This window comes from Hetaerina americana, unplaced genomic scaffold, assembly GCF_022747635.1.
Source record: "Hetaerina americana unplaced genomic scaffold, ioHetAmer1.1.p SCAF_9, whole genome shotgun sequence".
NCBI lineage: Eukaryota > Metazoa > Arthropoda > Insecta > Odonata > Calopterygidae > Hetaerina > Hetaerina americana.
Window position 1 is genome coordinate 71,864 of NW_027287538.1, and position 12,404 is coordinate 84,267.

The 12,404-nt window shown below is 38.6% G+C and overlaps 1 protein-coding gene across 1 annotated transcript in view; it reads right to left on the reverse strand.

Annotated features, from left to right (window-relative positions):
* Positions 1-12,404, reverse strand: part of LOC139699002 (rho guanine nucleotide exchange factor 7-like) — a 116,968-nt gene that overhangs the window by 34,546 nt on the left and 70,018 nt on the right. The window contains exon 10 of the mRNA XM_071597997.1: positions 4,886-5,078. Coding sequence (XP_071454098.1) covers positions 4,886-5,078 — 193 coding nt within the window. The remainder of the gene's footprint in view (positions 1-4,885; positions 5,079-12,404) is intronic.

Consider the following 12,404-nt stretch of genomic DNA (forward strand, 5'->3'; position numbering starts at 1 on the left):
CCTGTCAGCTGACCCCTCATCGCCAATCATCTCTCCCACACTCTCCCTCTCAGCCCACCTCCAGAGCCATATCACCACTCTGTGAAATTGCCATGTGATGCCACTCTCTACCAGTTACCAATTTAATTTGGAATAGCTAAATACCTTCTATCCTACTCACTACATATACTATTTACCACATTAATTAATTACATAACATGTGCCATCAATCCAATTCTTTTCTACTCGAATTCCAAAAACCTGCTTGACCATAACTTTTAAAGGAGTCATCCGCTCAATGTGCATACCAATGCAACAATATCAGAGAGTAAAAATCATTTGCCTTGACCTGGCATTTGACAACGATAAAACACCCCAAATGTTTGAAAGTTGGCTTTAACCTCGTGGACTGTGGCGCATTATGCATAATTACGAATACCTGTGACGTTGTACGTATGGTATTACATCACAACATCTTATTCCTTCAACCGCTTCAATGGGGAGGAAATCTTAGGCATGCTCCGGCGGCGATGCTGAAATGGGGCGAGCGTCTCCAGACACACCATATAAAATGATTTTTCCCTCCTCGGGGAATGTGTCTACAGATGCAGTTCCATTGGACCTATGGAGTATATGCTTCTGCCATTTAGCCTAATTTTTTTTAACTCGATGGTTTTAGCAGTAATGCATAGGAATTCTTTACTCTCATGAAAGTTTAATAGTGTTTTCAAAACAAACAGACCCCATGAGGTACTTTTTCTTTCACTTACCTTTGATCACTTCTCTAAGGGAAGTTTGTTAAGTTTGGTGTGTATCCTAGGTGGATGGCCATATTTTTTTGGAGTTCCTTCGCAGTTCTTAAGAGCAAATAGTTACGGATATACTTTGAACATTTGAGTTTCTTCTTCTGAATTCTTTTTGGAGTGGAAATTAGATTCTAGCAGTGCTATTCACATTTTTTAGCTACACCATTCTGAGTTTTGTTTCTTCCGTGTAGAAGATAGACGTGTGTTAACCATAACTCGGTATTCCTCCTTCTGATACCCTGGCCTTGAATTATCTACCCCTGGACGTGCCCTTCATTCTCTGCAGCTGTCAGCAAACTTTCCACTATTGTCTAGGTACTGACTTTTGGAAACTTCCTGTTAGTGAACGTGCGACTTTTTCATATAACTCTCCATCAGTGCAAAGCTTATAACTTTTATAAAACTATTAATTTTTTTGCTTCTTTCATAGAATTTTGTTGGGTATATAGTTTATAATTTTTAGCCCATTGTCTAAGATATCTATAAAATGGCTAAGAAAGCACCTGCACTACCTGATGATTTTATAAATAAAATCTTGAAGCCTAGTGAAGATGAGGAAAGTGTTTGTGAAAGCAGCTCACTATCAGAGGAGGAACCCCCTAACTTGTCTGTGGGAACGACTGCCGGTACCAGTGGGAGAGCAGCAGCAGGGTTTCCTCGCAGATTACAAGAATTGCAGGAGATTTCCATGGGCAAAACAGAGAGTGAAGTGGAGGATGGGGATTGGACCACATATTTGAACATTTTATTGATGACAATATGTATAAGCTACGTAGTATATGACGATATGTATAAGCTACATAGCACAGCAAAGCTCAGCAATATGCTCAGCAAAAAATAAGCAAAAAATCTTTGCAACAGAAACAGAAAAGGATAAAGACTGGGTTGACACCGGCGGGGAGCAAATGTAGTCGTTTTTTACGATGATGCTGTTTCAGGGTATTATAAATAAGCCCACAACTAGCAGTCATTTTACTTCGCAACCGGCTTGGCAACCCCCACTTTTAATGAAATGATGAGTGAGAAAAGGTTTTTTCTCCTCTTGAGGCATTTTGCAGATAGGGAATTGTTCAGTAACATGGACCAGTATCCCCAAAGTTATTCAAAATAAAGCCTTTCTTCAATCATTGTAATAGGAAATTTTCTGAGAGCTATATTCCTGAGGGGGATATTTCTATTGGTGAAATGTTATTACTTTGGAAAGGTCTTCTAGGATGGAATGTCTACATTCCCAAAAAAAAGTCGCATTTAGGCATTGAATCGTATTAACTTTATAAAGCAAAGAGCAGATATGTTCAGAATACGAGGTCAGTTCAAAAAGTATCACGACTTAAGTGTTTTTTCAAATATTATTTATTTATTCATGAATATGTATTTTGTCACCTTCAAAGTAATTCCCATTAGATATTATACACTTGTGCCTACATTTTTTCCAATCTTCAAAGCACTTCAAAAAATCATGTTTTGTCATCTTGTTCAGCTCCTCCTTCGATATGCAGTCTTTATCTCTTCTTTCATAGCATAGCGTCGTCATTTCATGGGCCTCTTCAGTTTCAGGAACACCAAAAAGTCACAGAGGGCCAGATCTGGGGAACACAGAGACTGCGGTATCATCAGTGTGTTGTTTTTGGCCGAAACTGTGTGCACAAGTAACGATGTGTGAGCAGGGGCATTGTCATGGTGCAAAAGCCAATTTTTGTTCTTCCACAAATCCGAGCATATTTGGGGGATTGCTTTGCACAAATTGTGCATAACTTGCAGGTAATATTTCTTATATACTGTTCTATCCTTGGGCAAGAACTCATGATGCACCACGCCCCTGCAATTGAAGAAAACTGTCAACAAAACGTTCACATTCGACCAAACTTGGCGTGCCTTTTTCCGTCCAGGCTCATGCTGCAGCTTCCATTGGGATGATTGAGGTTTAGTTTCCATGTCATGACCATACACCCATTATTCTTCACCAGTTATGACCCTCTGGAGCAAATTTGGGTTGCCGCGGACAGAGTCCAACACCTCATTAGCAATGTCAATGCAGCACCCAGTGTCATGCCCAAATCATTGGTAATGGCACGAGCCAATCGATATGTTTAGGTCCTCAGCAACTTCTCGAATGGTGATTCGAAGATTGGCCAATACTATTTCCTTCACTTAATCAATGTTATCGTCTGTTGTAGATGTGCTCGGGCAACCGGCATGCTCTTTGTCGTTCACATCTTCTCGGGCCTCTGGGAACATTTTGTACCACCGATAAACATTGCTTTGGTCCAAGGTAGCTTCTCCATATACCACAATTGACATTCCGAATGCGTCCGCACACTTAATTATGTTTGTTTTGTGTTTGTCACACAAAATTTGATACAGATTCTTCGATCCATTTTTTGGAACAGGCAAAAATGTAAGGCAAGCAAAAACACTTCCCAGCAAAACAACCGTCAACAATTAACTGAACATTTAAAATGGCGGAAATTTTCGGCATAAGTGAGAAACATAAGTACCAACATAACGCCACAAAAATATCGATAATCAAATACACGTAACCCATGGAAATTCAAAATTCACGATACTTTTTGAACAGACCTCATATGATGATGTACACAGGGAAGGATAATCACAAATTGTATGGGAGGAGTTGATGTGGTGACATTTTACAAAACCCTAATGGCTCGTGCTAACACTTTCAGAAAAATTGCTGAATAAAGGTTATCGCATCAGTCTTGACAACTACTATAGCAGTCCTGAGCTGTGCAAATCTCTGAATACGATGGAAACAGATGCATTGGGAACTGTAAGATCAAACTGGTAGGAATTGCCTAGAGTTATTACCACAAATAAATGTAAAATGGGAGAAGTAGCAGCTGCCTTTAGGAACAAATTGATAGCTTTGATGTTGAAAGACAAGAGGGATGTTTGTGTACTGAGCAGCGTTAATGATGAGTGTGTTGTATGAAGGAAGAAAATACCAAAGTTAAGGTCAATGTAATACTCTTGTTTAAACCAGAGAAGAGAAAATAAAGGAACTATTTTTAGTTTTCAGGCCTTAGGTGATGGCCAATTTTTAATTATCACTTTTATATGGAGTTGACGATTCTCTCGCTTACTTTTCTTCCCATTTCACATGGGCAGGGCCAATTCTATATTAAAACAATGGCTTAAGTTTGAAGGCAAACACAAGACAGATGGTTCATATGACAAATGAAGATAGATACCTGGTGTTCCAAGAATTTCATAAAATAAATTTTGACAAGGAGAATTATGCTTTTTACGATATTATTTGGAGTCAACAGAAAAATGGCAGGTGATAACAGAAAATATTTCTCTTAGTTGATAATTTGATCTGCCATGTTTATAGAAGTTACCCAGGCACCAAATTCCACCAGCCACTGAACTTTTGGATAATACATGCATTGTGCTGAACACCATTAGCATTTACTTCATTTTTACAAAATTACACAATATTGGTTTAGCCACAACTTTACAGATACAGTATTTGGGGAATGCAACTAGGCACTCAAATCTGAGATTGTACATAAAAAGAATGTCATACCATGTGCAACAAATGTAGAAAACGGAGCAGCATAACAAAAGGCCTTGAAACCAGAAGTAACAACTATGAAGTTGAGAATGAAACACCTCTCGCATCATTCGAATGGAAATACATTTAACTTCAATTATTATTGTGAATTGTCCTCATCCAAGTTGAGTCGTATTTTGATGCCAAATTGAGGCTTTATTGCAGTTTCAGTTTTGACATGTGTTTTTTGCAACATAGAAGATATATTTCATGAAACCATTATGTCCAGATAAAAATATGATACACCTAATTTAAAAGGACTTGCTTTATGTTTTTCTAAATACGATTGCTTAAGTGAAGAAAAATTTTGTTTTGTGAAGAAAATTAAGCCAAGCCAAACTAGCTAGTTAATTATCTCCGAATTGGAACTAAGAACCAAAATAACAGAATTGGAACCAAAACAAAGTGCAGTCAAGCTAGAAGACATGTATTTCCTATTCCTGGTATTCAAGTCTTTCAAGGGCCAAAGTCATTTCAAGGCAGCCAAAACAATGCAGCAAGCAAAAAGAAGACTCTTGAAACTCACCTCTCCTCTTCACTTGATTGGCCAATGTTGCGGTGGCATCTGGCCAGCCCAGAGCAAGGCAGGGGCGCATCGGAGGGGAGGGTCGGAGACAGGAGAGCCTCCAGCATCCCTTGCTAGCTGGACGGGGTGGTGGGGGCTCCAGGGGGGGGTGGACCCCCAGGCCTCCCATTCCCACTGACGCTGGCGTTGATGCCTGTACAAGAAAGACCAAACGGCATTCAATGAACATGGTCTAAGAGATATGAATTCCATATAGATGAATTTCATATGAATTAATGGAAAACTTACTTGGTGAAGACATGGAGTGCAAAAACTAGGCAAGCCAGAGAGCAAATTTTCATGTGAGATTAAAGAAAAGATTTCTGGGAATCTCAAACTTATGAAAACAAAAAAATTCAGGCTACGTAAAATTCCTAATTACAATTACTCTGTGGTATATTTTTTACAAATATGAACCTTAATTTACAAAAAAACACTAACACTGCATGATCAATGATTTTTAACCCTTTGCCCTCGGGTGCTTTTTTCTTGATTGCCTTTGTCTACTCGGGATTCAATTTTTTAAATAACCCAAATTTACTAAGCGTGGCACTAGAATGAAAAACTGGAGTTTCTTTTCATACAAACTTATTTATTTGGATTTTTTGACATAATTATTGATAAATTTATTGATAAACCATAATTTAGACCCTATAATTTTTCATGGTATGATATTTTTGAAAGCATTCACCAACATGAAGACCTGGTTTACATTCACATGTCTGACAGGTATATATCGTCTCTCTTCTTCCTCCTTTGATTTTTTGGTCAGAGCAAACCGCACAATCCGTATGTTTTTCGTTAGGGTGAGGTGTGATTATATGGAGTTTTCCATCTAAACATTGCTTTATGCTTGTGGATGGTAATCTAACCCTGGAAGTTTGTGTACCATGTCGAAATTCTCCAACGAGAACGTGTACTGGCTTCCTAACAAATTTCACATGCGAGATTGGTTTTTCATTTTTTCTTTGTTGGCATTCTTTATGCAATATAAATGAATTTACCACACTGACCTAGAGCCCCCAGAAAACAATTTACGCCACCATTTTAGAGTTTCCCTCATGAAACAGTACGTGCTTGTGTAATGATCCACTATATCAACTCCCCCCATAAACTTGGTATAGCTTGTCACAACCTTGGGTTTGAAAACTATTTCATTACCACCACCACAAACTCTCCTTTCCATGGACTCGGTCTCTGCAGTGTCCCACGTACTGAGCATTGTGACTATCCTCTTGTCTTTCCATGCAAGGAGCATTGCATTTTCATCCCTCTAAGCCACTGTCTCTCCTTTCTTTAGCTTTGGATGTTTGATCACAGGTGGATTATCTTTCCTATTGGGCATTATTGTCCCTGTCAAGTGTGTTTTTTCCTTTAGTAATTCCCTTGCAAGAGTGACACTAGTGTAATAGCTGTCAGTGAAGAAATGATAGCCTTGAGAACCAGATACCGAGTTCTTCAATCTTTCATGCAGTTCTAAAACTATTCTGCCAGTAAAAGGGAGATCAGGTCTCACCAATGTTTCAGTTGTTATTCCACCATAACAAGGGACAAATGAATGTACGTAACCACTTTTGGAATCTGAGAGGACATATAGACGAATACCCCATTTTGTTGGCTTTTTAGGATTATACGTGATGAAGTGTATCTTTCCCTTGAAACCAACAACAGCCTCATCAACAGAAATCTCCCTTCCAGGGCAGAATCTCTCCCTAAATTTCATTTCAAGGTTTGGCAAGAAGCAGTTTAACTTCTCGGTCCTTGTTCTCAAATCTTTACTTGACTTTTGATCATTTTTCAAGTGTAACATCCAAAATATTTGCAAGAACCTTTCTCTTTTGAAAACAGCAAAAAAATGGCATATGATACTCAAAATCTGTGGACCAATAACTCTGTAAGCTAGGGTGATTCAATACACCCATATTTAGTATTACGCCAAGAAAAGCCTTCATTTCCGCAATCGTCACATCTTTCCAATTATTCCAAGTGGATCGCCGCGATAGTTCTTTCTGGCTAATTTCATGCCTAGAATACTTGTTAGTTTCTTCTGTTATATTTTGTATCAAAGTGTCTGTAAAAAACAACTGAAAAAACTCTATTGGTGTGGCACATCCAGAAGGAACCTGATTCACTATTATTTGCTGAGACGATGAATTGGAATAATGTCTTATGTATTTTCAGAACTTCTCACAGTAATGGCAAAATCGAAAATTTTTCAGAGAAGACAAATCCATTCAGAATACCGATATTCCAGGATATTTTTAACTAAGAATATGAGATATACTATCAGAGTACTGAAACATTCTGAATATACAAAAGTAAATGTTTTCTTCACCGCCCGCAAGTGTAACCAAATTTTAATGCACAAAATACAAGGTTTTGCTGTTAGATGGTATTGGATACAATGGACCTCATACAGAATTGAAGTATGCCTAGAATAAATTAGATACTTCACATGAAATGAAGTCAGCCAAAGCTCAATTATTCCTTTGATTATGGCAGATCATGGATTCGTGCAATACAAACTGCCACCTGGTTTAACACTAGCCCAACAATTCCAAGTGCTTTAGCATACATAATACACCAGTTTACAGAGACCATATAACCAGTTTCAGTTACTATTAGCATGAAGGTGCTTCTGTATATACAACAGTATTATTATGTTTGATGCATAATAAATTTAATAGTACATGACATTTTTTGAATGAAATCAAAAGTGACTGGTGGAACAAAATGACATGTAATGCATGTTAATTAGCCAGATGTTGACGATCATTTTTCCCATTACATTCAGAGAAAATTTAATTTAATTTTGAATTCCCAAGTTTTAAGCTGATGTAAGAATTATTCTCAGCTCAATGCTTCTCTCATTCTGGGGTGTAATTAGAAGCAAAGTGATTTCTGATTCTAGTTCACTATATTACCCAACACCTACTATTCATCCTTATCCCTTCACTTCAGCCTAGAAATCATGGCCATACGGTGGCCGAGCTCAAAAACTCTTGCTGAGGGACCCCTCCACGTGGCATCACACCTCAACTATCAGATCATCAAAACCTTCAACTTACGGGAGGAGTGACAATGCAGAATACCACTCAGGTTGTGATAAAGTTACTCCTAGGTTAGCAGTAATTCTCCATTCATTTAAAAACAGCAAATTACATTAAGAGGAGAGCTATTGATAAAAAGACAGAAGGCCAGCCCAAAGGGAATCTTTTTTCCATTCTCCCCTGCTTGGAGCAAATGACAGGCCACGTAGAACCCAAAATCCTACAGCAGTGACCCATTTCCACTGAAACTGGTATGGAGAAAGAGCTGAAAGACACATTTCCCTCTGGTAGTGACAGGAGTAGTGAATGAGTTGCCATGCCACTGTGGCAGGGATACCAAAGGAAGTCAGAATCGAAAGTGTTCCGGAGGGTTTAGAAAAACAAATATTAGCCATTGTTGAGCTATGCCCTGGTTATGTCAGACCAGGGCATGAAGTAAAATTTTGAAAAAAAAACAGGTTTTGGTAAAGAAAGAATTCAATTTCCTACATCAAATTAGAGAAGCTGTTGAAACAATTAAACGGCTGCAGAAATAAAGTGTGACAATGGTTTTCACCACCCATGGCCCAGGAAATTCTCAATGCTTGGGTGAGATTAAATACCTGGGTGTTTCTCACTGAGGTCAATGACCAAAAAGAAAAAGGCAATAGAAGGTGAACAACAGCATCAGTTGTTTGAGGCAATGGCCACAGAGTGAAAAGATAAGTCAACCAATAGCAGCTCAAATTACTTTTCTTCTGATAAAGCTCACAGTAAAATTAGAGAAATGTTGAGCCAAAAAATACTCCGGGAACAGCAAACCTCAGGGGCCACCACAGCATCCACAAATCACCACGACCATCAAAGACCTATGAATTTACTTTTTTAGATATTCCATTACTGTAGAGATGCAAAGAAAGCATTTGTATACTTTTTATATAAAATTCTATCATAAATTAATAAAAAAACTAACTTGAGAGGCTTTTATATTAAGGACTATAATTGCTGTCTCTTCCCTGTAGACATCCTTCAGAATGGTTCACATATTATTACTGATTGCCATTAACTGCCACTCAGTAGACATTATTCCTTTGCCAAAAGTAATTAGATATTTTACAAAATATAGCGGATACAGGAAGAAGATACACACGTGCACACACACACACACAAATATATTACATATGTATGTATGCATTAATAATGCTATAAATTTGGTGTGTTATTGACAGCATAGACAAGTTCACACACAGAAAGCGCTGTTAATTTCAGATTGAAAGAGTTGCCATAACAAAGAAACAACTTATTCCACTATTACTATAATAATGCACAAAATAGGCTCAAAAACAACTTGAAATGGATGCATGGACAAAATTAAACTATCTGATTTTACAATAGATAGTGATTATACTTATTGACCAATCAGTATTTCAATGTGTCCATAATAAACCGCACAACAGCTTTATAAGATGACCATATCAAAACCTATAGATCATGCCTTGTCATAGAAACACTGAAAATATTTGTACCCTAGAGTTCCTCCAGAATTTTCCAAAGGACACAAATTTTAATTACTTTTGGAGACCCAGGAATAGGCCCTTGCTAATAATAAATTGAGTAGCCATAATTAAAATAGAAAGAAAGACTCGTACTTTTCCACAGATTTTATTATACGGTACAACGCGTTTCACCGACTTGCGGCATCATCAGGTACCTGACGATGCCCATGTACCTGATGATGCCGCAAGTCGGTGAAACGCGTTGTACCGTATAATAAAATCTGTGGAAAAGTACGAGTCTTTCTTTCTATTTTAATAATGGATATCAATTACTTCCACGAAGTGAAGCCTGAAACAATAGAATATATAAATTGAGTAGCTTCAGGCGTGATGTGGTGGAAGTCGAACATAATGAATTCTATCAAGTGGAAAAGTGCTACGATCAGTTATCCCTTGCTAATAGTTTCCCATGGGCCACGGTAGTCCAGGGGGTAGAGCATTGGACTAATGGCCAGAGGGCCCCTAGTTCGATTCCCAGGCAAGTCTCTGGGCACCCGCAGCTCCACCCAAGCTATGTAATTCTTTGGTTACCAGAAGTTCCCAGGAAACCATGACCGGTACAAGGTAAGGAACTGGTCCCCCTACCCTGCTTATGTGTGGATTTCACACGCCATATAGGGCTAAGTACTGGGTGAACTCTATCATCACCAACCAAATCAACCTTTGGGTTGATTACTGTGTTTATGGTTTTTTTTATTAGTTTCCCATGGGCCTTAAGCAAAAAAAGTTGAAAAAACACATCCAAGCCATTAAATACATGACCTGTTACCCTAGTGTATGTAGGCACATGCATTACCCATCAGACTTACCAAGTCAGATGGAATATATTGCAATAAAGCATGCTTGGTTATATTTGATGAATGGAAGGGCAATGGGAGTAGTTTCTCAAGCATTTAGTGACTGAATATTTATAGCAGCGTACAATGCATTGTCAGAAAGTCAGACTTGAAGAGAGTTAATTTAGGAACTTCTGTGTAAAGTTAGATTACTCGAAGCATGCTTACATCAGCACATATTCACTTTACTTTTATGAATCAACATAGTCAGCAAGGCCATTTTTAAGAGGCTGTTCATGTGACATAATACATATGCATATGACAGCCACACAGTCTTTATGATTACTTCACTGGACGATTATGCCTGGCAAAAATGGGACACATAAAAATGGGGAGAATTAAAATTTTTCCTTACAAGAATACCTATGTAATCCCTCCCATGGACTACAAACTTGACATTGTAGAAATGCTTGCATATTCCCTAGACCCCTCGAGCTATGCTCGCAGGGGCAATGATAATTGCTTCTGACAGGTTCACCCAGGCTAGATAGGTAGACAGAGGTGCCAGATGAAAGGTAGTCCATACAGTGTCAGTTCCTCAGTGAGGCTGCTGCAAAAGGCATCTGACCCCAATGGGGTGACCACATCAGTGATGGCATGAATATGAAAAACACTATTGAGGGCAATGCTAAACCACCATAATTATGATTTCCCGATAAATATGGACAGAAAAAAAGAGATAATGAATCCTGAAACCTAATACATTGGCTAAGTGTCACCGCTGGTGGAGGAGTAGGTAAACACTTCTGCAGTTGTCACCACATGAAATTCTTGCATAATGGCTATGAAGATACAAAATGTAAGAAGATGCCTCACTAAAACAGGCCAAAGCACTTGGCCAGGCATTAAGAGATCCGGGTTCGGATCCCACTCAAGGGGAATAACGTTTACACTTTTGAATTTGTGGCACTGTGGAAGTACAGGAGCAGAATACTCAGACAAGGACCACGATGGAGGAGAACGGATACATGGAATGAAAGGATGATGATGAGGGCAGGGAAGCTGGGAGACAACACGAGGGATGTGAAGAAAGGGGATAAGTGTCAGGTGAGCAGGAGAGAGGGTGGGGATCACTAGAGTGAGAGTAAAGTGAGGGGAGGAGAGTGAATGCAGAGAGACCCGAATACTGTATGTAAAACTGGGGGGAAGTGTAACGAATACAGAGCAGGCAAGTGATAGAATTTTGTTGGTAGAAATAAATGTGGAGCTGACCAATCTAGAGGTGATTCCGTTGCATATACTGAAAAGTAGTTACTGAGAGGAGTAAGTACACAGTATGTATGATCAAATGGAGGAAATAATTGGAAACATGCTAAGAAAGAAACACTTCATAGGCAAATGGGGAAATGGTAGGGAGGAGGGAGAGTATGATTTAGGGATGAGAAATGACAGGAGAGAGAAGGCTGTTCGCTACCTTTGAATAGATGTTTGATAATGACTAAAACCTGGTTTGAATATCACCTTGCGCATACGTACACATGGAAGATGTCACGCAGAAACCGATTAGATCACATCATGTCTGTGTATACACAGCATCATCAACTCACACATCCTTGGAGGTAGATGCTGATTAATCTGAAGTTTTTATAAAAATAAAATTTTATAAAATTATGAATGGTAGGGGAGTGACAAAGAAAAATTTGAAGCCAAAACAAGTAAAAAAAAAAGGTGGTGCCAATAAACCAGAATAAATAGCTAAATGATTGTAGGGGGATTAACATTGTGCGGAGGAGCCTAATGATGGGATAGAAAAAGCTGCAAGGGAAACAAAACGAATGGCAGAGGAATAAGAAGCTATTGGCCATGGGAGGCTTGCTTCAGCGGGTGAATTAAAGAGGCACAACAGAAGCACTTGAATGAAGAAAATATTGTACGTACCGGCAGAGAGGAAAACAATAAATGGGGAGAAACTAACAGGGAAGCCAAAGAAATACAGTAGAACCTCACTTAATGAGTACATTGCGACGTGAATAATTTGCAGTATGAGCAAATACATTTTGCCTAAAAATGACTTTCTTAGCAAAGTGACATTTTGCATAACAAGTGGCAAAGAGATGGG